This window comes from Lepidochelys kempii, chromosome 5, assembly GCF_965140265.1.
Source record: "Lepidochelys kempii isolate rLepKem1 chromosome 5, rLepKem1.hap2, whole genome shotgun sequence".
Lineage (NCBI taxonomy): Eukaryota > Metazoa > Chordata > Testudines > Cheloniidae > Lepidochelys > Lepidochelys kempii.
In genome coordinates, this window is record NC_133260.1 from 60589990 (window position 1) to 60617700 (window position 27711).

At 41.0% G+C, this 27711-nt stretch overlaps 1 protein-coding gene across 14 annotated transcripts in view; it reads right to left on the bottom strand.

The window, feature by feature from the left end:
• The window catches only part of KIAA0825 (KIAA0825 ortholog), a 419203-nt gene that overhangs the window by 50418 nt on the left and 341074 nt on the right, over positions 1-27711 (bottom strand). Inside the window, exons 21-22 of one of the 14 annotated variants that reach the window (XM_073344497.1) lie at positions 21952-22011; positions 9194-11850 (exon numbers count right to left, since the gene is read on the bottom strand). The exons of 11 other annotated variants lie outside the window; for them this stretch is intronic. In XM_073344497.1, coding sequence (XP_073200598.1) covers positions 21981-22011 — 31 coding nt within the window. In that variant the 3' untranslated portion in view covers positions 9194-11850; positions 21952-21980. Of the gene's footprint in view, positions 1-9193; positions 11851-21951; positions 22012-27711 lie in introns of those variants that run through there. 2 more of the 14 variants (XM_073344496.1, XM_073344498.1) reach the window with 2 other exon arrangements.

A 27711-nucleotide genomic window follows, 5' to 3' on the forward strand; every position in this document is an offset into this window, starting at 1 on the left:
TTAATTTTATTTCAGAGATAAAACATTTTCTGGAAGGAGGGGGAGGGTAGGCTGACACAAATGAAACAATTCTTCATGTTAAAAATAACCTACATGAAAACACAGTTGCGAGAAAGGTAAATTATAAAGTATGCATTTATCCAATCATTTTAAATACCATAATTACACAGACTGCTCATCAAAAGACTTTTAAGACTCATTAAAATTATAAAACATTTCTAATTAAATCCATATTTAAATGAAGTTTCTATAACTAATCTACGTGGTACTTTAAATCAAACAAAAAAAGTTCTGTGAAAAATCCAATTAATGGAAGTTTCTGTAAGAATTAAAGCCTAATTATGGAGCAGTGGCAGATACTCCATACTTAAGGTTGAAGCTAGCTCTCCATTACCAGCTTTATTTCCAGCACAAATGTCTCTATAAAGAAGCCAATCTTACTGAGATTTTACATACCAAATCATATCGAAGGGTACAGTTTTTCTGGAAAGGATAGCAAAACTTAGACAAGGAGTCAAAGTTATGGGTTGAGATTTTCAAAGCTACTGAAGGCATTTGGTTGCCCATTTCTCATTAATTTTAAAAGGAGTCTGGGTGCCCAAATAGTGTAGGTGGCTTTGAAAATCTCTACTATAGTTCTTCTGAGAATGTACATTAAAAATTATGTAATGCTTTTTGTGACTCAACATACCTCTAGACAGGCCTAGAAACGCCAAATTTTTTTGGAGGTACTGCTGAGGAGAAGTGCTTTTAGTATTGTGAGGAAAAGAGAAGGCTAGACACAGATAGAGGTTTTTTTAAAGTCTACAAAAGGCAATGTTCATAATATAAGAATTTGCTATGTAATGGGCTTTTAATTTCAGTGGGACTATTTGTGGGGGAAGGTATTGCTAAACGTGAGTAAAGGTAGCAGAACTGGGTATTAAACAAAGATTGAAGTAACAAATTAAGACTGAATTTGGAAGCAAAATTCTGTGCCATTCATGGACTACTGAGTCCACTGCAACAAGCTTGCTTCACCTTTACTCCCTTGAACAGGGACAGCTAGAAAGAGGACTCAGCCTCACTGCTATGTGAGATAGGGACTGAGGTTATTTCTGGTACGTCTAGTTTCATGTGTATTTCTACCATCATCCCTTAAACCTGACCACCTCTACCTTGGGTTTCAAGTCCAGAATTACATCCTCTTGGTCTCACTTTATATTTATAGAAGCTATGTTCTAGGGTCTGCGTGGGCAATATGGGCTGATCAGCCTTGGTGTCAACACTGATTAGAAGACCTTTTGCCATGACCAGGAAACATCCTGAACCCTAACCTAATGTAGCTAAGCACTTCTTTGTAGCTGCTTATGATGTCTCAAATATAGCAGCGTTGCTGAAGTGACTATGAGAATGACTGCTGGCAATAGTTCTGGGTTACCTCAGAAACAAAACATGTAAATGATCTGCCTTTTGAAAGGCAGAACTTGATAGTGAAACAGCATCAAGAAAAAAGAAAAACTGCACAGTGGCACAAATTTACACCAAGTAACTGCACAACTTTTCACTGACTATTATAGACAATTAGAGTACAATCAAAATGGGGGGGAAAACAGCTGACAAAAAACAGAGGAAAGAAGTTACATGGGTTCTGACTACATGATCTGAGCAAGGGAAAGAAGTGAGTGGCAGGACAGGGCTTCAATTCCTTATAACACCTTCAGTCGAGCTTTCTGTACAATAATGGAGCTAGTATATGTCCCACCTCCCAACCACCAAAGTTTTTTGAGAGGGTACTGGCAAAAGGAACACCCACATGCACCTAAGACTATGGATCTGATCTGTGTAGGCAACATAAAACCATTAGTTTAAAAATATCAATTTCAGCTGCTTATAATTTTTCCCCTTCCAGACATGCATAATATTAGGCAATATTCCCTGGGAATATCTAGAGGGCTTGTCTACACTTACCGGGGCATCGGTAGTTGATTTAGCATGTCTAGTGAAGACCCACTAAATCGACAGCAGATTGCTCTCCCGTCAACTGCTTACTCCACCTGAATGAGAAGTGCAAAGGGAGTAGACGGGAGAGCGTCTCCTGTTGACATAGCGTAGTGTGGACCCTGTGGTAAGTAGATCTAAGCTATGTCAATTTGAGTTATGCTATTCATGTAGCTGAAGTTGCGCAACTTAGCTCGATCTTCCCTGTAGTGTAGACAAGGCCTCAGTCATCCATTTTATGCCAGCGCCCCTTTTCTTTCTCCCCTTCAACTATCACATTAATGACCATTATCAGTTCTTAACAAATTGAAAACAATTACTTTAGCATGCTTTATTAAGCAAGCCATGATTAATACGTTAATTGGGCCATTCTTCCCAGCTTGACTTCCAAACCCACGACAGTGAAACATTATTTAGATAAAGAATATGAAATTACTTATAAAAAAGATAAGTAGACTTAAAAATTGGCCATGCTGGACCTATTTACCAAGGTCTTATACGTAAAATCAAGTTCTGTACAATCTGAAACTTTCAAGCTTATCTTATTTGGAGATATTCATTGGATGAAATTTTGGTGTGGTGCCATCCATGGTTTCTCACGTCTGGAATAAAAAAAGGCCAATATTGCAGAGATTATAGCTTCTAAGGAGGTTGGCAAATGGTTCTTAGGCAAGGTGAAGACTACATCCTCTCCTGGAGATGAATAAATCTCCATATTGTTGAGATTTGAAAACACCAAGGAAGGGAGCTTTCTGATGTCTCTTCTACATCACTTAAATGTGCTGCTGCACCACTAAGACAGCTTTCAGATACTTATTCTTTAAAATATATCTGGCATGTAAATGAGCTGCAAATAGTTGCATAACTATGGACAGGAAAATGATTTTATTATCTATAATTGATACTTGAGTGAAAATACAGTATAAAAGAAATATTACATTTTTAAACAAATTATTATTGGGCTATTTTACATTCAGGGATTTCCAAACACAAAAGAATTCAGCAGCAAAAATGGTACTGTAGTCATGAAAACCTACTCAGATACTTGCTGTATTGCCTGCTATGATTTATTATATACACATTATATGTACAGGATTTTTCACTTAAAATGCAAGACCAAAGCTAGCATACTACACAATGTAGGAAGCTGTAATTTAGGAGAGACTACAACAGGGAAAGAGAAAGAGAATCTGTTCTGAGCATGTTTAGCCCCTATCTCCACTCATTAAGAGTGATATACTGAGCCTCATTCTGGAGCCAAAGCTATAGGGCTCATCAAAGCATGTGCAGATCCAGGGTTCTTAGCAGTAGTCAATGCTGTGAAAAGCTCCCTACTGCACCTCTGTTGAGACAGGATAAAGAAAGAGATATTGAGCAGAGGCAGTAATATCCCAGCAGGGGACTCCCTTGAGATGCCTTCCCCAACACCCAAATTACATTGCCACAGTGAGTAGGGGGAGCTTTTTTGGACTACTCTACCATGGATGATGGTGTCCCAGAATGAAGACTTTCTCCCTATTCCTGCTGATGGTGGTGTGCAACAAAGGCTTCCCCTACAGATGACCATGCTTCAGTGGATGGGCAGTGGAGTGGAGAAGGGATATTGCTTTCTCAGAACTTTCCTCCAATGTCCCAGCACATTAAAAGGAGGGGGGTGTCTTTCTTTCAGCTTTCCCAAACCTTGATGGTGCTTATGCTCCAACAGGAGAGAGAGAGCTTTCCCTGGCCTTACACTACAGGGGTGACCATGGATGTAGTTTACAGTTGCGGGAGGTATTCCCCCCCCAAACTGCAAGCCTCTGGCAGGCGTGGCATTTGCTCCCCCCACACAGCCCCATTAGCCTGACTAGAGCTGCCCCCCAAATATAGAAGTCAATGGGGGTGACCCACTCTAGTGGGTCAGCCAAGGCCCAAAAATGTGCTTTGATCGGTCTTGTTAAAATAAGCTCAGGTTTTCCAATATGGACAGAAACTGGTTTCCCAACTAAATCAAAATAAAGTTCAACTTGTGCTATCAAGGAAGCCATACTGAATACGGTTTCTGTTGAGTGCATTTTCCCTGAAGTTATTCTTTCATCCCCACTCAGAGTGTGAATTTAGCCCCTAAATATTCCCCATTTCCTTTTCTTCTCCCTTTCTTCCCACCATTCCCTTCCTGGATGGTATATGGACAAACTGACAATATGCCGGATAAGTCGCTCCACAGCTTTGTATGTGTGTTTGCACACAATGACAAGAGTTTATGTGTCACAGTTCAGGGTAACTGCAGCTGTTTTTCCTCTCTGTGGTCCAACAGGGGCACCCATTCTAGACTCCTGGGTTCTCAGCCATCACCTCTTTTGGGGCAGAGACCCATGTCTCTCTTCTTTCTGACCAGGGCATTTACAAGCTGCATAGTCCTCTGACTATACTGTAACATCCCCAGCAAAAGAAGGCTAGAAAGCTTGCTTTGCTTCTCTTCTCTGACATGGTAGACAGTATAATTGTCAACAGTTATAAGTTACCAGAATTCTTTCTAAGTAACCGTTTTTATTATTAAGGTGAAAGCATTATAGAGAAAACATATTAAAAACAATAAAAGACTCTACATGCATGCTAATAAGATCACTAGAGATCACCTCCTCACTCCAACAAGGGCTTTGGTTGATGATTAGACCTTCACACCTCACAAAGAGGTTTTTCCTGTGGTCATAAGTTCATCACAGCTTCTGCTCAGAACAAGCCATCCAAGTCTTGTTGGGACCTCTGCGGGTAAAAGATCTTCCAAGACCTCCCAAAGGATTTGGGCCCTTTTGTCCAGAAGTCCTGTCTATTTGCTGGATCATAGAAGTCCCTGAGTCAGTTTTTACTCAGGAAATTTACCCCAAAACGCTTTCTTTGTCTGTTGATCCCTGGTAGGGTTGCCAACTGTCTAATCACACAAACCCAAACACCCTTGTTCCACATCCTACCCCACTCCTTCCCTGAGGCCCTGCCCTGCTCACTCCATTCCCCCTCCCCCCGTTGCTTACTTTCCCCCACCCTCACTCACTTTCACTGGGCTGGGGAAGGGGTTTGGGATGTGGGAGGGGGTGTGGGCTCTGGGCTGGGGGTAAGAGGTTCGGAGCGTGGAAGGGAGCTCCGGGCTGAGCCTGGCGCAGGGGGTTGGGATACAGGAGGGGCTGCAGGGTGCAAAGTCTGGGAGGGAGTTTGGGTGCTGGAGGGGGCTCAGGGCTGGGGTGTAGGAAGGGGTGCGGGCTCTGGGAGGGAGTTTGGGTGAAGGAGGAGGTTCCGGGCTGGGGTTGGGGTTCCAGAGAGGATGCAGGATGTAAGCTTTGGCCAGGAGGCGCTTACCTCAGGCAGCTCCAAGTCGGTGATACAGCAGGGCTAAGGTAGGCTCCCTGCCTGCCTTGGCCCCACGCCGGTCTCAGAAGTGGCTGGCACATCCTTGCAGCCCCTAGGCCAATGGGTGCTGCGGAGTCAGCACTTAGGATGGGGGCAACACACGGAGCTGCCGGGGCCCTCCCACCCAGGGTCTGCAGGGACATGCCAGCCAGGAGCGGTGTGGGGCCCGGGCAGGAAAGGAGCCTGCCTTAGCCCAGCTGCGCCGCCAGACTTTCAGAGCCTAAAATCTCCTGGTTTGGCGTCAGTAGCCTCCGGGAGATAGCGCATGATTCCGGGAAACTCCCGGCAAAACCAAGAGGGTTGGCAACCCTAGACTCTTGGAGAATTCGGTTTGAACCAGTGTATGCAAGCCTCTCTCCAGGTGATGGTAGTCCTCAGGTGTTACAACCTGAATGAATTTTCCTAACCACCCCCAATTGTTCTTAGTTCCTAGAGGGCTCTGGTCCCCCTTCCAATTGGAGATATATGCAATACCTCAATGGTATATAAAAATTTGCATTTTTTTAAAATGTATTCCTAAAATACTTAACTTTAGTTCAACAAGATTTGTCCAGATATTGCAGGATATTGTTACATCTGTCACAGTTTACACACAAGAGTTATCACTGTACAGTATCTCAAAGAAACAAAATGTTAGCTGCAGTTTTAGCGATGAACACTTGTAGTAGACTTCATAAATTCTTCTGTACACAGAAATAACTAGACCTTCTTGAACCCTCCTAGTGATTAATTAGAAAGCCTGTCTTACAGATTTTTCTCTCAGGTGTAGTAACCTTGTAGACCTTCCCATTAAGAACTAATAAATAAATGCTTGGTTAAGCACAAACGGGTTGATAGGCAGTGAAAAAGAGTGATGATCTTGGTTTTTATGCAAGATGTTTTTACCTTGTCATTTTACCTTAGAGGACAAAATAATCCCAAACAAAAATAAAGTTTTGAAATGCCAAGTATAATGAATTATTTAGAAAGATTCAATCATTATTTTTCCAATATGAATATAATACCTGAAGGAAAACAGTGCACAAAAGATATAGACTTGCAACCAGGCTGCAGTACTTTCATAATATGCTTCTACTAGATGTGCTTTAAAAAAAAAATCAAGGAAAAACATACCTACTAAAATAGATATTAAACAGAATGCATGAACCACCAGTACTTGTGTCATAATATGTCTGCACATGGAAAGATAATCCTATAACACATTTAACCTCTTAAAACATTGTACTTTTCAACTGTTTCCACAATGCAGGAGATGTCCCTTTAATGGAAATTTGACAGTCTTAAAAAATATAATGAAATGATTGCCTATTCTCACAGATTACTTGGGATATTAAATGTAATAAACATGCCTCTGTATTGTATGCATTATGATAATAACCTATGTTGGCTGCTAACTCTTCTCTTCTCTTTTTTTACATAAATCTTGTGAAGAAATATAACAAACAAGGAACTTTCAAGATCAGCTGAAACAGCATGATACTCTTAGCACTTTCAACCTCTAATACAAGTTTTCTTAAAGTACAATAATCATTTTAAAAAGACTGGGGAGAAATAAATCCATGATTCATAAACCTTATACAGATATGCGTATTCACTAATCTAAGAATTAAATAGCTAAGCTAGTTTAAATCATATGATTTTCATATTAATAGATATAAGATTCCTAGACTCAATTCTCTTATGAGACAACAAGAATATTGATTTGTTAGATGATACCGTGCAAACATTTTTTTAGTATAGCACACTCCAACTTTAATTTCACCATATTATGCATAGGCTTTAATTATACAAGCACAAATGATTTTTCCCAGGTTGGGGGCCATCAGAGTTTTAACCCAGTACCTTCAGCTCTACAGCACAGAACTCTTCCACTTGAGTAAAAGAAACAACCCGTAGCAGAAGGAGGCTTTTATATTCTGTGGAGAACAGCCCTTACAGGGGAACATGACACACATGTGGGAATGTGTGACAGGGCTGTGAGATGAAAAACACATGCCATGGCTGTGTAAAGTTAATACCTGTTTTGCCAGTCATCAGAAAGCCAGTGACTCAATGTAATAAAAACACTGTGATTATACTGTCACAGCTCTTATTCCAAATACACTGTATATTTAATGGCTTTAGAAACTTTGATACATTTTGGAGTTGTTATATGCATCGAAGACTTTAAAAAGAAAAAAGACAGATTCTCCGCTTTACCAAGGTGAGTGATGATTGGTGTGTGTACGTGTGCGCAGGGAGGTGAACGGGAATGGGAAGGAGGAATGCTGCCAAGGAGTCAATTTAGGCTCCCTAATTCTCCAGGTACTCTAACTCACGCAAGCTAGGAAAGAGCCCTAAAGTACAATACATCTGCTGAGCATAACAAATCTGGTTGTATCTCTTTGGCAAGAGGCCAGAGTACAAAAGAGAATCTGGCCCTAAATATAGACAACAGTTTTGTCTTAGAAGAAAATCACACATATAAAGAAAATGCCTATTAAACAGTGAGGTCCAAACCTCAGTATGCCTGTGAAATCTCTTCTACAAAAAAGTAGAGTTCAGCCAAAAAGCTGGGCAAGTTTGTAATATTCTGCAAAATAAAATAACTGTCGGTATTCTGAAACAGCATGAGATGTCAGATGCTAAGCACATCACTGGAAAAATAAATTTAAATAAGATGAAGTGTGCTGTGCAGCGGTAAGAAGCACATAAATTTAATTTGACCTGTCAGCTGATAGTTGAAGGGGGTGTGCCCAAGTTTAAATAAATCTTCATGCTGCTTTTACTAATTAACATTTGTAAAAATCTTAGGGTATTTTCAGCAGAGGTAATTCTTCACTTTGCCAGTTTAAAGTTCATCATTTTTCTTCCAAGACCCTTACTGAACCTGGAATTGTGTGATAGTAATTAAATTCTTGAATTTATGACAAAATTGCCACATTTTAACCCTTCTTGTGTTTCCTAATTTTGAATTCTGCATTTTGACAGCTCAACCGTGTTGATTAATGCCTTCTAGGAACCCCTATATGGTTTGCCTGTTAGCGATCTAATTTTGTGCAGGAATGCTTGGGCTGGTATGTTGAACTGATTCACCACCCAGGTGGCTACATTTGGACTAAATGAGCTGTGAAGGGTTTCATCTCTGCCCATCACAATCTTCCTTCATGGAGCCCCACAGTATGCAGCCACTGCTCCGACATGATTTGTCGCAACCCATCAATAGAAAATAAATGATTGCCATTCTCACTTGTCAATGGGCTTGTCTTCACTTCAGCTGACCTAATGATTGGAAGCTCAAAGGGAACATTTCCAGTCTTTGTGGAGCATGATTATGACTGAGCACACTACTCCCTTATGCATCTTGGCCAGTAAAAACATGTAGGGAAAGCAAATTAATTGGATGTTTTGCGCCAATGATTAGAGCATTATACATGAATACTATAGAAGCTTATATTAGGCAGTCAAGACTGGTTCATTCCTGACATTTATTTGCTTAGTGTAACATTATTAGTAACTGCTTCATTCAAGGTTACAGCATTTATTTCTGCAGAAGGAAACAATTATAATATAAAGATGCAAAAATGCAAGTAACAAAATGACCTTGATATGATCAGAAATCTTTTTATGATGAAGGTAAATTAAAAGTAAAAGAGATCTCAATTGGCTTTAGAGTCATACCTTTGTCAGATATTTTAACAAGTATTTTCTTTGATTACCAGAGATAGAGATTTGCAGAATATATAAATGTTAAATTCAGTAGACAAAGAATAAGAAAAATCAATAAGAAGTTGTAGCTGACATCTTTGAACTAACAGCAGAAAAATGCAATAGCTTTTCAGGCCACAGAAAAGAAAATGAGACAGAGAAACAGATGTGGCATGGTGTTAATTCAGATTAAATAACTACATTTTGAGATACAGTAGATTACAGGGAAACTGTATTAAAATAGGTTTCAGAGTAGCAGCCGTGTTAGTCTGTATCCGCAAAAAGAAAAGGAGTACTTGTGGCACCTTAGAGACTACCAAATTTATTTGAGCATAAGTTTTCGTGAGCTACAGCTCACTTCATCGGATGCATGCAGTGGAAAATACATTGCGGAGATTTTATATCCTGTGACAAAGTTCCTACTCTACCTTGGTGGGTCTTGCGCTTATTGGCGGATTTGCTCACCTTGGAGCTTCACGGCAGCCCTCAGCTTGGCCGTTTTTCTGAACCCACAGTCCAGGTCGACTCCTCCTGTGTCTGACCAGGAGTTGGGAGGATTTGGGGGAACCCGGGCCCGCCCTCTACTACGGGTTCCAGCGCAGGGCCCTGTGGAATGCAGCTATCTAGAGTGCCTCCTGGAACAGCTGTGTGACAGCTACAACTCCCGGGGCTACTTCCCATGGCCTCCTCCAAACACCTTCTTTATCCTCACCATAGGACCTTCCTCCTGGTGTCTGATAATGCTTGTACACCTCAGTCCTCCAACAGTCTGCGTTCTCACTCTCAGCTCCTCTTGCTCCCAGCTCCTCACACACACACCACAAACTGAAGTGAGCTCCTTTTTAAAACCCAGGTGCCCTGATTAGCCTGCCTTAATTGATTCTAGCAGCTTCTTGATTGGCTGCAGGTGTTCTAATCAGCCTGTCTTAATTGTCTCCAGAAGGTTCCTGATTGTTCTGGAACCTTCCTTGTTACCTTACCCAGGGAAAAGGGACCTACTGAGCCTGGGGCTAATATATCTGCCTTCTATTACTCTCCTATAGATACATGCATCTCACCTCCTTTCTGCAGGGGTAATTTTCCTTGTGTATCTTAAACTAATAACATTACTCTCCTATAGCAATCTGGTCCGACCCTGTCACAATACACAGAAAACATGAAACAACGGGTGTTACCATACACACTGTAACAAGAGTGATCAGGTAAGGTGAGCTATTACAGCAGGAGAGCGGAGGTGGGGGTGGAGGAACTTTTGTAGTGATAATCAAGGTGGGCCATTTCCAGCAGTTGACAAGAACATGTGAGGAACAGTAGGTGGGGGGGGGGGGGGATAGTTTTACTTTGTGTAATGACCCATCCACTTCCAGTCTCTATTCAAGCCTAAGTTAATTGTATCCAGTTTGCAAATTAATTCCAATTCAACAGTCTCTCGTTGGAGTCTGTTTTTGAAGTTTTTTTGTTGGAGGATGGCAACTTTTAGGTCTGTAATCGAGTGACCAAAGAGATTGAAGTGTTCTCCAACTGGTTTTTGAATGTTATAATTCTTGACGTCTGATTTGTGTCCATTTATTCTTTTAGGTAGAGACTGTCCAGTTTGACCAATGTACATGACAGAGGGGCATTGCTGGCACATGATGGCATATATCACTTTGATAGATGTGCAGGTGAATGAACCACTGATAGTATGGCTGATGTGATTAGGCCCTATGATGGTGTCCCCTAAATAGACATGTGGACACAGTTGACAACAGGCTTTGTTGCAAGGATAGGTTCCTGGGTTAGTGGTTCTGTTGTGTGGTGTGTGGTTGCTGGTGAGTATTTGCTACAGGTTGGGGGGCTGTCTGTAAGCAAGGACTGCCCTGTCTCCCAAGATCTGTGAGAGTGATGGGTCGTCCTTCAGAATAGGTTGTAGATCCTTGATGATGCGTTGGAGAGGTTTTAGTTGGGGGCTGAACGTGATGGCTAGTGGCATTCTGTTGTTTTCTGTGTTGGGCCTGTCCTCTAGTAGGTGACTTCTGGGTACTCTTCTGGCTCTGTCAATCTGTTTCTTCACTTCAGCAGGTGGGTATTGTAGTTGTAAGAATGCTTGATAGAGATCTTGTAAGTGTTTGTCTCTGGCTGAGGGGTTGGAGCAAATGCGGTTGTATTGTAGAGCTTGGCTGTAGACAATAGATCGTGTGGTGTGGTCTGGATGAAAGCTGGAGGCATGTAGGTAGGAATAGCGGTCAGTAGGATTCCAGTATAGGGTGGTGTTTATGTGACCATCGCTTATTAGCACCGTAGTGTCCAGGAAGTGGGTCTGTTGTGTGGACTGGTCCATGCTGAGGTTGATGGTGGGATGGAAATTGTTGAAATCCTGGTGGAATTCCTCAAGGGCTTCTTTTCCATGGGTCCAGATGATGAAGATGTCATCAATGTAGCGCAAGTAGAGTAGGGGTATTAGGGGACGAGAGCTGAGGAAACGTTGTTCTAAGTCAGCCATAAAAATGTTGGCATACTGTGGGGCCATGCGGGTACCCATAGCATTGCCACTGATTTGAAGGTATACATTGTCCCCAAATGTGAAATAGTTATGGGTGAGGACAAAGTCACAAAGTTCAGCCAGCAGGTTTGCTGTGACATTATCGGGGATACTGTTCCTGATGGCTTGTAGTCCATCTTTGTGTGGCATGTTGGTGTAGAGGGCTTCTACATCCATAGTGGCTAGGATGGTGTGTGGATTGGAGGCTCTTTCCTTGATAGCTCTGTCTGGATTACATTGGCAAAAGGCTCTTGCAATTAGAATACGTGTTTTATTTGCTGTGGATAAATGGCAAATTGTCAATGTGTGCCAAGCATCTTTTAACAGTGTTAAAACAACAGGATGTATAAAGAGATTTTATTAAAATATTAGTTTTATATGTTCAAATATGGCCAACTAAAACACACTTTAAAAATATCAGAATATTCAAAACCTGCATTTACATACACAAATTAGGCTACCGCAATAAGGGTGCCAAGTTTTGCAAACTGGGCCCTGAGAATTCAAAGAAGGAAATCATCTGTGTAAATGACGTATTTGAACAATTTCTGACATTTCTCTCACAAAATACTGTATTCTTTAAAAAAAAAAAGCAGCAATGCTGCCAAATCTTGGCATTTTATCGTGTACCTCATGATATACGATGTTTTAGTTAAATGATCAGCCCCTGAAGTCATGTGATTATGTTAGTGTCTCAGATTTTATTTTTTTAAAAGGTTTCTAGCCCTTATGGTTGAAGAAAACTTTGAAAATGTGAACCCTAATGACTCAGAAACCAGAAGACAAATAAAAAAAAAAACCCCAAACTTATTTTTCTTAAAATCTCATGGGTTTTTTCAAGCAATTCTTATTATTTTGAGGGACAGAGCCATGATTTTTTAGCAACTGGCAATACTGACATTGCAAACATCTATAATATATAAGGCAGCAATATATCAGGCCCGATCCTATAAATGACTCTGTGCAGGTGCAGGGATGCGCCTACACAGGTCAATTGCAGAATTGGTGCCTTATGCTGGATTAGAAATGCTTTTAGCAGAGACAGACAGATTACATGGGTAGACATTTAAATACTGAAAAATGATCACATTAACTTGTAATTCATGGATGTTGAAAATATAGAGGGGATACAGTGGAAAAAAGGGATCAGAGGAAGATTGTGAAGTAAATGTTAAATTAAAAAGCATTTTGAATCCTCTTCTGTTTTCCAAGCACTTTTTTGACACTATGTCCAAAATATCCCTTATCCTGACACCTGGCTGCAATACTGTTTACCCATGGCTGACTCATTCTAAAAGTTTTTTCAGTTTATCTTTTCAGAAATGAAAAAAAAAAATAAATCTAACAAAAGTGCCACATAAACAAAATATCTACTGTGCAGACTGTGAATATGCCATTTAATTCCAATTGTTATTGAAGATCTTTTATATCACAACCAGAAATTCATCACCAACTAATCAAAATAACTGAATTCTCTAATAGCCACCAACATGTGAATACATAAATATTAAATTATGTACACCCACTTCTTTATATTAAATATAAAATACTATATAGTATAATACTATGTTATACATAATATCACACACACAAACTAGGTTAAAACATTATTAAGGTTGCAAAGTCAAGCACTCAAAAGTTAGGAAATGTCAGAATTACGGTTGCCAGGTTCAACCTTAATTTGATCCCCTTATGATACAGTCTTTAATAATATGATCACATTTTTTTCCACAAGAATCTGCCTCAATCAGTGCACCGAATGAATGGTGTCAGTTAATGAGCTGCTATTCAGTATTTCATTTTCTTCTTGTTGTTCAATGTGTGGTCCCATTCCTTATTTATTGCTCACTATTTAAAAGCCTGTTCTGAAGATAGAATTATTCATTTCCTCATGGGCTTTCAGATGGTGTTCATCACTATAGTATCTAAGTGCTTCACAAACATTAATGAATTTATTTGCAAACACCGCTGTGAGAGGACTCATAGAATCATTGAAATGTAAGGCTGGAAAGGACTGCAAAGATGTAATTTAGTCCATCCCCCTACACTGAGGCAGGAATAAATAAATCTAGACCATCCCTGACAGGTGTTTGTCTAACCTGTTCTGAAAAAGCTCCAATGATGAGGATTCCACAACTTCCCTAGGTTACCTGTTCTAGTGCTTAACTATCCTTATAGACAAAGTTTTTCCTAAGGTCAGCTTAAATCTATCTTGCTGCTGCAAACTAAGCCAATTCCTTTTTATTGTTCACGCATGGACATGGAGAAAAGTGATCACCATCCCCTTTGTAACAACCTTTTACATATTTGAAGACTGATATCATGTCTTTCTCCCTCCCACCGCCTCTTTTCCCCAAGCTTCTCTTCTCATAAACATGTCCCTGTTCTTTAAACTTTCCTCATAGGTCATGTTCTCTAAAACTCTATCATTTTTGTTGTTCTCCTCTGGACTTCCTCTAATTTCTTTCTTAAAGTGTGTTGCCCAAAACTGGACACAGTTCTCCAGCTGAATCCCAGATGGGTAACTGAGAGAGACAGATATTAAGGTCAACAGTGTCCACTAATTTCAGGAGTCCAATTTAAGACATCAAGGACCTGATTTTTCAGAGAACGTAGCATTAAATAGCACTTTATTTGTTCAAACAACAGCTCCCATTGACTTGAGCTGTAGATCTGAGTGCTCAGCATTTCTGCAAATCAGACCCCTGGGTCTCAAGTCAGGCAACCACACAATTAGTGACCACCTGTGAAATGTTTGGTTTAAGTAATTCGATTAGTGTCACTTGGGAATTCTGTGGCAGAGGCAGGGATAGAATCCAGTTCTTCATGCATTCAACTGCCTTAACTATGAGACCACCCTTTCCCTTCCTGCAGTCTCCTGTGTCATTCACTACACACCTTCCAGCTTCTGTAACAAGTGAGGCAAAGATGCTACAGGCAACAGCCTCCTTCACTATACAACCCTGATTCACAGCCCAGCACAACTCCATTCTGTGCACTGAATGAAGGAGAAGAAAAAAGTACTTGTTCATGTAATTAAAGACTATCATACAGCTGTAACACATCTGGTCCAGTCCCCTCTCTCGACAATCATCAGTCTGAGCTCCATGTGCTTGTAAGCTCCTCCCCTACAGCAAATCCAAGTTTGATCTCACTCCTTCTGTGAATCCTGGGTTTGATAAGTGTCCTTAGGGTAGGCAGCCCTTCCTGCCTTCACTTTCCTAAGATTGCTTTTCTTGCATGTGATAGTGGCCTGGTCCCTTTGCTCAGAGATACATCACCTTTCTAAAAGAAGTCTCTGTACCCTTTTTTGCCCATGTGTTTCAGCTAGGGGAATTCCAGGTTCCAGCCCCACACCCTCCCTCAACAGAGTTGTATAGTCATTCAAAGTCAGTGGCCTACCAGTAGAAAACCCATTGCTTCTATGAGGGAGATTAATTCAATGTTGATGGCTGTCTCATTGTTAGCCCTCTGAGATGTTCCACATCACAGCAGGACAGTGGTTAGCACAGGCTGACCATGTCAAGATAAAGCTCGTTCTCAACACAATCTGGATGTCTTAATCCAAGATGGAGGGTACAATACCTCCATCTTGGATCAGTTGGTTTAAACCTCATTGGGTGGAATGGGTGGAACAACGGGGATAAATGTGAGAAAGAGTTAAGCTACTGTGTGGAATCAGGTAGCTGAAAAAATAGCAGCCTCCACCCAAAACACAGGCACCTTTCACCACACAAAATAAAGGCACACGTGGGCAGGTTTTCCCTAGGTATTGTTTTGTGAAGGTTTGGGTGTCTGGGACAGAGAGGCAGCAAGACCAGAAAAGCAGAGATAGCTTGGCCCTGAAAAAAGTCTAAGACATTTTAGGCTCAGTGCTGTCTAGAAAGGGGCTTGGAGCTGTGAACAAAGAAACTTGCTCCTGCTGTTTGATTCCTGCTATCTTCAGGCAAACAGGACTTAGTACATTCTTTGTAAATAAAACAGGACTGAATCAAAGAAACACTTGACTGCACCCTATGTTTCTCCTACTAATGGGAACAATCCATAGGATCCCAAATGAAGGGGGAAAACAAACTATTGTGCATAGATCATCTTCTTTTTATTAAACAGGTGCAGTGGAATTTCAGTCACTGCTAATCATATTTAAATATTCCATTTTCCCATTCACGTTTTATAAAGACATATTAGCAATTAAATTAATTTTGAAATGAATTAGTTTCTCTTTCACAATTTTTAAAATTTTATTTCTAAAGAAAAAGAGTAAACAGATTCATTTTGGAAACGTTAAAGGCCTAGGATGATCTTTTGTTTACACTTTTGACCTAGAGACTGATTCTTGTCTTGTCCATTTTAGTTTCATTTTATATCCTTGTAATTCCTTTGAATACAGTGGGGTTACTCTTGATTTGTAGGGTTAAATGAGAATTATGTCCCTAAAGTGTCCAGATAACATGTCTACATGATAATATTTGTATATGCCACTTAATAAGGAAAGTTAGTTTGTTGATCATGGCAAGTTGAGTAAACTGAACATGACTTGCCCCTATACCTATTCAGTTGAAGAGTTGCTAGAGAAGGAAATTCATAATTGTCAGCAAGTGAAATTCAATTGCCTAAATTTTCAAAAGTGACTGCTGAATTTAGATGCTCAAATTGTAGCAACTTGATTGTCAGAGAATTGCTCAGCTCTTTCTGAAAACCAAAAGTGTCTTGGAAGTGTCTGAAATTGGACACCTAAAAACTGAGACAATCAAAATCCCTAGTTACGTTTGAAAATGACACGAATTTCATCACAACCTGCAAGGACAGTGTGCAACAGATGATGGGAGAGAAATCCACCACTGTACTAATATAACATATAATTGACTTACTAATGCAATTAACGTCAGATGTTATGCTCATAAGAAGACAGGAGTTGTTATATTAAATCAGATATCTGAACTGTCTAATTTTGGTATCTTGCCTTCAGCAGTAGCTTGCTTGCTTCATAGGAAGGTAGCAAATAAAAATTCAAACAACCATTAATGCAACTAGGGTACAATTTTCAAAAGTACCTAAGGAGAATACAGTGTGCAATTCTGGTGTCCCATGTTTAAGAAAGATTAAATCAAACTGAAACAGCTGCAGAGAAAGGCTACTAGGATGATCTGAGGAATGGAAAACCTACCTTACGACACCAGACTCAAAGAGCTTGACTTTTTTAGCCTAACCAAAAGAAAGTTGAAGGGAGATATGATTGCTCTCTATAAATACATCAGATGGATGAATACCAGGGAGGTAGAGGAGTTATTTAAGTTAAGTGCCAATGTGAACACAAGAACAAATGGATATAAACAACAAGTTTATCAACAACTTTAGGCTCAAAATTAGGCAAAGGTTTCTAACCATCAGAGGAGTGAAGTTCTGGAACAGCCTTCCAAGGGAAGCATTCGGGGGCTGGGGGGGGAACCTAACTGGCTTCAAGACTGAGCTTGATATATTGATGGAGGGGATGGTATAACGGGACTGCCTATGATGCCATGTAGCAAAAAGCCCCAATGGCCAGAGACAGGACATTAGATGGGGAGGGCTCTGAGTTTCTACAGAGAATTCTTTCCCAGGTATCTGCTTGCTGGGTCTTGCCCACATGCTCAGATTGTAGCTGGTTGACACATTTGGGGTCAGGAAGGAATTCCCCCATGTCAGATTGGCAGAGACCATGGAAGGTTTTCACCTTCCTCTGCAGCATGGGGCATGGGTCACTTGCATGTTTAAACTAGTGTCAACAGTGAGTTGTCTGTAACTTGACGTCTTTAAAAGTACTTCAGTAACTCAGCCAGAGGTTGGGGTCTATTTCAGGAGTGGGTGGGTGAGGTTCTGTGGCCTGAAATGTGTAGGAGGTCAGACTACATGATCAAAATGGTCCCTTCTGACCTTAAAGTTTACGAGTCTATGAGACTTATGTACCTAAATCCCATTTTCAAAAGGACCATATTAAACCCTGGGTATAGGGCTCCAGGCAGAAGAAATCTGCCTGCAGGGGGCATCCACAGAAGTGGATCATACCTATGATGTATCAGATCTATCCAAAGCTCGCATTGCTGACACACATTTGGCAGTCTTATCACGCCTATCTGCAATTTAGGTATAATCATTACACAAGAGAGTGAGAGAGGTTAGGGTATTCCATCCCTCACCACCTCCCAATTAAACCCCCTTTGACGTAGGCCATAGGTTCTGGTCTAACTTTGTATAATGATTGACGTTAATATTTCTGTGCTGTTCACCACCCCTGTACTGATCAAAGTCTCATACACCAGTCCTAGTGACATGCAACTATTAATCCCTTTTATAATACAATAACAGAGGCTGCTCAAGGTCAGTTTAGGCAGGGCTGGGAATAGAATTCAGGTATCTAATATGACAGATCCAAGGCTCATAAATTCATCACACTGCTTTTAAAAATAAATATGCCAAAGCTATATTCTTTCCTATGCTGCCTGTAACTGCTGTTTTAAGCTGAGACTCACTATCCCACTGCTCTCCCTGAAACAGTTGTGTAACTGACTGGCAAAGTGTATGTAATGTCCTCCCCTAGGATACTTGACTTTGCCAATCAATGGTTTTTAACATTTTTTTTTTTAATTTATACTGGTGGCCTACAGCGGTGTAAGGCCTATATTGCTTTATATTGGTGGCCTACAGCGGTGAAATGTTCTATAGCTTTGTGTGCGTGTGTATATGGGGCAGCTATATATATATATACACACACACACACACACACTCCCTCTCTAAAGTCAGCAATTTCAACAGGAAATGGATGTTTGCTGCCCCCTATATGAGATGGATTGGTGGGTCTCGGTTTTAGCTGCCCCATTGTAAAATCACCACTATGTGGATGGTGCTGGCTGGGGAGGAATTACAGTCAGAGACACACTCCACTTGTGAGGTTCTGAGCACACATTAAAGCTGTTCTCCCTTGTTGTAAACCTCAAGGAAGGGCCATGGTATACCTTCTCTCAGTGCTCCCAAAGCACATATGGTCCTGCTGACTTGAGGAGCTGCAATTCGGTAAAGGGAGTACAGTGAAAGTGAGTCCAACAGTGCTCAGCCTCAAACTGCAGGAATAAGCAAGCATTTGCTGTTTGTGGGCTCATAGATCTATGCATACCCACTGGCCCAGCTACCTTCCTGCAGAAAAAAACAGCATGAAGTTCTGCTCTGCAGCGCATGACAATGGTGGAGTACTTCTGTATGGCCGCTCTGTAGCATACTCTCCATGCAGTGCAAATGCAATAGTTCTGCTGCATTTGGGGCCTTAAAGAGGATTTGCATTTGGCCCTATATACACAGCATTCACTTTACTTAACACTAAAATTCATCTGCTTATAGAATGGTACACAGACGCCATACAATAGCACACTGTAACTAGTTGGAATTGAAGAAGAAATTTAGCTAGGTAACATGAAATTACATAATCTGGAATTAGATCAGAACACCGGTGTTATTATGGCTCTGCTCTTGCAAAAAGTGCCATGGAACCTTTAATGAGTATAAGTGTTCAGGGGAACTTTGATTTTGTATCTGGACTTCCAGCACTGCAATACACCCTAACACAATATTGGGGCACTACTATGGTGCTGACTGCCTGTTACTACATTTTGTTATAGGTGAGAGGGCACTGCCAGCAGGGTGCTTTCTGCGAGGGCATTTGACTCTGGAACATTCTTCCCTCGTTGATCAAACAGAGCCTGGGTTTGTTAACCTTCTAGTTTTGCTGCAAAGCTCACCTTCCTCTTATTTCACTTTTCTTTTAGCATTCAAGGAAGGAATGAGATGAGAGTAAAATGGGTTATTTATTATCATCAGGTAATTACATTTTGGGGCTGAACTGTGTTATGCTTGTGGAGGCACTGGGAAATGATTATCTCATTTTAATGTTTTGATTTTTAAAAAATTACTGTCACTGTGAATTTTAAGTTTTGTAATGTGCTCTCCGAATTTGGGTCAGTCGCTTCTAGAATTTAAAACAAAAAAAATCTAAAAAAGAAAGGAAAACCAAACTACCAATATTGCTTCCTGCAGTATACATCGTGATGTTTTCAAAAAACCATGCATCCTTGAGAAATAATATGTAACCTCAGAATTTCGGCTATATTATAATTTTTCAGGGTGGGATTTTCAAAGGAGACTAGGGAGTTAAGCATCCAAATCCCTTTGAAATTCAAAAAGATGTGGGCACTTGACTTCCTTAAGCTCCTTTGAAAATTCCAGATAACAGTATTACTGATCTGTGTATTGTAGTATTGTGTGTGTGTGTGTGAGCGCGCAAACACGCACACACACAATAAAACACATAAATCTTTAAAATAACATTAGGTTTAGGCAAACACTTAAATCAGCATTTGCACAATGTGAAATGGTGCCCTTAGTCTTCTCAGTAGTTGTTCTGAACAAGGGCTCAGCTACTAAGAGAGGAGTTAATGACAATTCTCTTTTAAAGAATAAAACTGCCTTTGTTAATTATTAGACTGAAGATTTGTAATTCAGCAACATAGGCCCACTAATAATTCAGCCTAGAAGAAATTTGCATGCTTTAAATTGGAGACATTTTAAAACACCATAGTTAAATCCTGATTCAAAGAAAAGTTCTTTTTTGGATTAATTTCAGCTTCTACCAGGTGGCATTATTTTTCCAATAGTCTCTTACTCTACACTTCGCATTTGAAACAGCTTATGTCCAACCTATAATTATTTTCTTCTAATTAGAGTAATTCATAGTTAATTATTCAAAATGATTCCCCTTCAAAATCAAACCCATTTCTTGCCATGACACTTTTTAAATGTAATATACAAATAAAATATTCCCAGAATGCAAATTTTTGTAACAAGAGAATGCATACTTTCCTTTCTTAAAAAGCATTAAAATCTTTCTATAGCAATAAAGGTTCTGGTAAAAGCTACATTACAGGCAAAATTCTCTGCTGTTGAAAAATGGTGTAAGAGAGAGTTTGGCCCCATGTTTAGCCAGAAAAGGTAAGCTGAACAGATTTCTTTGTTTATGAAAATAGGTAAGATGGCTTGATATAGAATACATTAAAACACAGAGACAGTAACGTAATATAAAATTAGAGACAGCCCAAAACGTTTTAACCTGACTAGACCAAGCTGAGTGAGATATGGAGCCTGAAATAAGCTGGTCCAACTTCCATGGACGTATCTGGGCCAAATCCAGAAATGATGTAAACAGTGGTGTAAACTAGTCAGAAAACAGCTGTAATTGTCAACATAGTGTAATTTGCACTGATGCAATGTGTGTACATAATGGCAAAGGATATGTAAATATAATTTACATGCCAAGGGATGGTATGAAAAATAATTATCTAGAGGGCTCAACCAGGCCATCTCCATCTTACTTTGTTATAGGGCATTATCTCAGCTCCTGGGGCTAAATTTAAACCTTATAAGTGTATAATAATCACTGGCTTCCAAAGAGTCACACTCACTTTTGCAAGGAGCTGAATTTGGTCCTTGAAACAGTGCATATTGCACATTTTTACTGACTCATTTAATACAAATTAGTGCAAGTTACTGTCTTGCCTCTTTCGCTCAAAAAGTAACTTACGCCACCAAGGCTGAATTCAACCCAAATAGTGAAAAAAGAGCAATAGTATAAACTAAGCAAGCAGTTTAACCTGTAAGAATACATTGTATTTTCTGCTAGATCATTTTTGACTGTTTACTGACAAACTTTGGGTATTATATGACAGCAGTTACATGATTCAAGAGCAGGTCACAATACTGAAGTGTTCCTCATACTGGGTCCGTATGCCTTTTAATATAACCTGGTTTATGTTTCATTTCACCTCTGCCTTACACACTGTAAGTTAGATTAAAGACAAAAAAATAGAGCTTCCGATCTCAGTTATATGTATGAAAAACCAGAATAACATGTAACATGAGTGGAACTCTAGAGTTACTTCATTAGCATCAATGGAAAACAGAGAGTAAAATCTGCAGTGTAATATAGTTTTCTAAATCGATTCCTATTTTTTATTTTCCTTCTAAAAGTTCAATGCCATGTAACACCTGATAGTATTAACTGACCTACCTTGATAGCTCCATCCTTTGGGCACTGAAATTAGAAATGGCCTTGAACAGCTATGTTTTGATTTTGTCAGCTTCAAATCAGTGTCGTCTATCTTTTATAGCATTGCCAACACCAAATGTTCAAAAATCATGCGTCACGCTCACCAAGAATCATGGGATTGGCTTTAAAATCATGAGATTCTGTACAAATAATAGACTTGGTGTTCTGTTTATTTGCTTTTTTAGCCTTTAAGATGCACCAGGGTCACATTTTGAAGCTTTCTCCACAGCCATGAGGGCTAGAAACTTACTTTTTCTTTAATAATAAAGGCTGAAGTCATCACATATCTACTCGACTCCAGGAGCTGGGGCTTAAAGGAAAGCAATAATTATGATGAGACTCATGACAAAATTATGAGAGTTGGAAACTCTGTTGCAAAGAGAAAACAAATATCTCACAGAGGAGCTTGCAGCAAACCATAGCACAGCATTGTCAAAATTAATGTAGGACCACGCAGAAAAACAGACAATATCACTGTCAAAATTTAGGATCATGTAGTAAGCCAGCCCCAGCGTTGCCAAAGTGCATCTAGGAATATACAATGAATCAGGATAATAAAATAGTCCTCAGCACTGCCAAGATCAGTGATATGCTAAGAAGCACAGTCAAGATCTTTACACAACAAGTTGAAGAAAAACTATTTCATAATGTTTTTGTTACGACAGTCTGTTTTTCTTGTGTTTTTCTCTACTTTCTGAGCACACATAACATTTATTAAGGGCCTGTTTACAGTTGAAATGCTACAGCTTCGCTGCTATAGCATTTCAGTGAAGACACTACCTATATTCCCTCCCATCGGCGTAGGTAATCCATTTCTTGGAGAGGCAGTAATAAAAGCCTGGTCTACACTAGAAAATTAGGTCAGTTTAACTACGTTGGTCGGGGTGTGGAAAATCAACACCCCTGAGCGGTGTTGTTAAGCCAATTCAAGTCCCATCTAGATAGCTACGTCGATGGAGGAATGCTTCCATTGACCTAGATACTGCCTATCAGGGAGGTAGATTACCTACGCCAACAGGAGAATCCCTCCCAAGGGGGCAGGTAGTGTTAGTGGAGCAGCTGTGCCCCTGTAGCATTTTAAGTGTAGACAAGCCCTAGGTTGATGGAAGAATTCTTCCATCAACCTAGCGCTGTCCACACTGGGGGTTACACTGTATTCTTCATACCCTGAATGATGTTGTTAAGCCGACTTAATCTTCTAGTGTAGACAAGGCCTAAGACACATACAAGTGGAGCACACTGGAAACCAGAATCCAGCATTAGTAAAGATGCTGGTGTAATGCCGACAGACCCTGGTCAGTGGGAGGGATTGAACCTGGGACCGCTGGAGCTTAGTGCATGAGCCTCTACCACATGAGCTAAAAGCCAACTGGCTGTTAGCTAAGGCTGTAGAGCAGTCTCATTTTATCTCTCTCTCTAAGTGTTCTTGGTGCTACTGGATGGGACAGAACACCACACCCAGAAAGTGTGTGGGTTATACTTGCTTGCTTTGTTGGAGCAAGTTTCCTACATATTCCGATGGCAGAAATCCACATTATAGCATCCAGGAAACTGGCCACATTATAGCAACACTGTTTGAAATAGATTTTCTTCAACGTGATGTTGTAAAGATCCGGAGTGTGCTTATTGCCCCATTCCAGAAGCTGTGTAATTCAAATCACAGCAGAGGAAACAATAGCTTTTCAGCAGCTAGTATGGGAGCACTAGCACGAGTAATATTTTAAGCTTCCACACAATTCTAGAAGCACACACACAAGCCAGAGTTTATATGTACAAATCCAAACTTAGAAGCACGGCTCCACAAGTGATGCACAGAAATTTATGCCTTTAGAAGTCTGGCCCTAATTGTAAACTCTACAAAATGCCAATAAATCTGATAGTCACTTAATTTTATTGGAAGCTTTATAATACCTAGCCTATATCGCCAAGACAGACATGGTTTAAAACTTTGTAAAATTCTCTCATCTAATTATCTTCTACCTATCCCTGTGAGCTGCAGAGCCCCACTGCCTTCCTCAGGCTATTGTCTGAATTATAAGAGGATCAGGGAACAGAAACAATGCTGTATGACCTCTCAAAACAAAACAACAAATTTCCTAGAATTTCAAATATCAGCAATGGAATACTCACATAAATAGGGTTGCCAAACTTTCAATTTCTTAAACCCGGAAACTACAGCACCCCCCTACCCTGCTCCCCCAATCCCCAGGAGTCACCTGCCACCTGCAGAGCTAGGCTGGGAGCTGAATTGGAGCCTGTCTACGAGATGCAGGTATGAGTCAGCCCTGACTGAGAAGGGGCTGGCGAGGGTTAATGACCTGGCACCCGCAGTCCCCACACCCTGGGCTAGGTGGTGGTATTTGCAGGCAGTGATCGTGGGGAGGGGGAAGGAGGGAAGAGAGGTGTTGTCAGTCTGTCTGCCTGATCAAATGGGAACAGGCTGGGGAAATGCCTTCTCTCCCCACACTGTGTCATAGCCCTGGGAGTGGCTTCCCACGAAGATGGGGTGTTTCTGCAGCGGGTGGGGAATGTGTGCAGAGCCGGGGAACAGAGAGGAGGATGGAAAATATGACATGATCCAAACACAATCCCACAGCATGGATTGGCACCTACCTGCCTCACAGCCATGCTGTCCCCAGCTCTCTGCAAGTGCCTCGCTGCAGTCACACAAGCTGTGGTGGGCACTGACTGGGCCCCCCGTTCTGGTGCCCCTGCGGGCAGTAACCAGACATTTGGTGTCTGGTCAGTACTTCTGACTGGACATTGTACAGGTCCCCTTTTGACTGAAATTTCAGGTAAAAACCCAGACACCTGGCAACCCTACATATAAACCGTCTACAGTTGCTCCATGAAGTGAAACAATAAATAAATAAATTAAATAAAATACATGACTTGCAAAACACTGATTAAATTCAAATAACGAATAACACTGAGAAAATTATCTGCTCAAATAATGTCCACCCCCACCCACGCACACACTAATTTCACTGAGTACTTTATTTGCAGTGAATTACTCATCTCTAAGGTTATGATTATTCCATTGACCTCTGTGACATTTTTTGCCCCTGGGTTGGAACTCCCAGCCAGTGTCCCTCTCTCTTCCTCCCCGCAGCTCCCAACCCCCATACTGGTGGGGGTACCCTGCAGCTCTCCAGCCAGGGGCGCCGGGGAATCCCCACAGTTGCCCAGTTGTGGCAGGCAACTAGCAGATCCTGCAGCTGCCCAACCGTGGTGGGTGGACTCCTTGCAACTGCCCTGCCGCACCTAAGAACCCCCCCGAAGCTGCCCAGACAGTGGGAACTCCCCGCAGCTCCTAGCCCTGGCGGGCGGCAGGGGACCCCCATGAGCACCCAGCTCCGCAGGCAGGAGGACCCTGCAGCTCCCACACCCCACAGCAGTGGGGGACCCAGGAGCCCCAGCAGCAGTGGGTGCTGAACCCACCTCCCCATTTTGTCAGGGATATTTTTAGTGAAAGTCAGGGACAAGTCCCAGGCTTCCATTAATATTTTTTTTATTGCCTGTGATCTGTCCATGACTTTTTCTAAAAATATCCGTGACAAAAACTTTGCCTTACTCATCTCTACATATTAATTCTTCCTTTCTTTCGATTGATCATTTGGCTACTTCCACCCATATCTTGCCACTGAACAAATTAAATTGCAAGGGTATGGAGGATTCTTCTATTTGGCTCTCCCAGGTTTTGGAAAAGTCTGCTTGTTTGTTGGGTTGGGGTTTTTTTGTTTTTTTTTTGGTGACCAAGAGAGCATGTTTGTATTGAATTTTTTTGTACAAGTAAACTGCAGTTATTTAAATGGCTGGGTGGACATATCCAGAATTCAGAAAAATGAAATTCTAATTTCAGAGGACATAGCTGAATTTCAGATAATCAGGGTTTGGTTAATCAGAATTTACCTCTATTAGACTTTGGTGGGGAAGCTTTTGGCAAATGGTTGGCTGAGCAAATAGGCCTCGCACTATAATTTAATCTCTTCTTGTAGCTTGTTACACAGCTAAGCATCCTATACCATGAACACCTCACGTCTGGTTTCCACTGTTTTTGTTCTAGGGTTGGCAGCTGCACTGAGTGCATGTCTCAGTTGGTCATAGATGGAGCAGTGGTGTCTGTGTCCTTATCCATTAATGGCCTTGTAGATTTAGGCAAAAGCCTTGAATTGGCACTGGAAGTCAAATGGGAGCCAATGGAGGGTGCAAAATTCTGCAGTGATGAATCCAAACTGGCTGTCCCACTAGGGAGATGGACTGCCGCTTTTGAAGCACCTGAAGTCTTTCATGCTTCCCTCTTCTGTTTTAGTTACAGTTTACCAGTCTGGATGTGACAGAATATCTGGATCACTGTGGCTATCAAATACTCTTTTTTTGCTTAATACAACACAGATAATAAACCCAAGTTAGCAAGTAGAAGATTCTGAGGGAAATAAAGAACTCCATATAAACATGAACAAAATGGTCCTTCACTTCTCACTGGATAGTTCTTATCTTTGTTAAACTGTTAAAAATCCATTGTGGTCATCGAAACATTAATTCAACTTCCTTACTCTTTCACATGTTAACATCAGTGAAGAATGCTGTATACATTTTCTGCAGACTTTATTATATTACTGAAAATAGGTTTTTTCTAAGCTTGTTGGTTAACTCATTCTGATCTTAGTGAGCACCACTTAGTGAGCACATTTTTGTTTTGTGTTAACAAACCTTTGTTCTGAATTACTTAATACTGATCATTTCATTTCTTCTGCTTTAATTAACCTGCATATTCCAGTCTATGATTCCATTTGGGGGCTGTGGGAGAGGAGGGAATCACCATCATTAATCAAATGTTTAGATTATGTTCTGAGATAATTGGACTTGCTCCTTTAAAAAGAAATTACTACACAACTAAAAAATCATTAGCAGTTTGTAAAACATATAAAAAGAGAATAAGTAATGTATTCTCTAATTTGAACCTTTAGGCTACCAATATATTTGGTCACAAAAGCTGCCTGCACTTCAGAGCACAGTAGCTAGAATGTTTTGCTCTTTGTCTGGCTATACCAAAACAAGGACAAGAGACACTTGACATGGATTTAATCAGATCGCAACTTTATTATTACTAGATGTCTGGGACTATCTGGTGGATAAAACTGTACAGTTCAGGTAACTCCATGTTCATTCAATATCTACGTGGAGAGCTTCCGCCAGGCCTGGTCTTTTTCCATCCAGGTCCCCCAGAAAACTAGTAACCAGACATTTGGTGTCTGGTCAGTACTTCTGACTGGACATTGTACAGGTCCTCTTTTGACTGAAATTTCAGGTAAAAACCCATTGCTAGTCCCATATTGCTGGGACCTTACCATTTCCCTCCTCCCCCCAAATGAGGGTTAAGGTGAGCTATAAAGAAGCGGGGTTGGCTCCTTGCCGGGTCAGTCATAGGAGCCCCAAATCCCTTCACCCAGTGCTGCTCTTTTAACAAGCACCTACTTTTAAAGTCCTTTACACAGCCATTTATCTGGTCTCTGCATCCCTTCCCTATGGAGTACCTGCACTGGACAGCCACCCCCCACTTACATAATGAGTTGCGACATCATAGCCTACTCCTTTCCCTACTCATCATAACATAGCTCCCCCCACCTCTGTGGAGAAGGCAAAAGAAAAAAATAACCCGCTCCACCTAAGCCAATCTGGTGGTGAGGGAAAAATTATTTCCCAACCCCCTAGAAAGGAGCGACTAGCATGATGCCCACAGCAGGTCCAGACCAAACCTGGTATTTTGCCATCTCCAAGGGGAGGAATGGTGGGTGCTTCTCTGGGAAAAGAGGCTTCTCCTGCCAGGCTTCCCCTTTTTCAACTCCCCAGCCCTTCAAGTCCCTGGGGATGAGTCAGTGTCGCCACACTGACCCACTCCCCGTTTTACAGCAGCCTCTGAGCATCTCTCCCTCCCTCCCCCACAACCTGTAAAGTGCTATTTCCTCTCCCCCCGCAAGCCAGACCATGCTCCCCTCTCCCCTTCTTA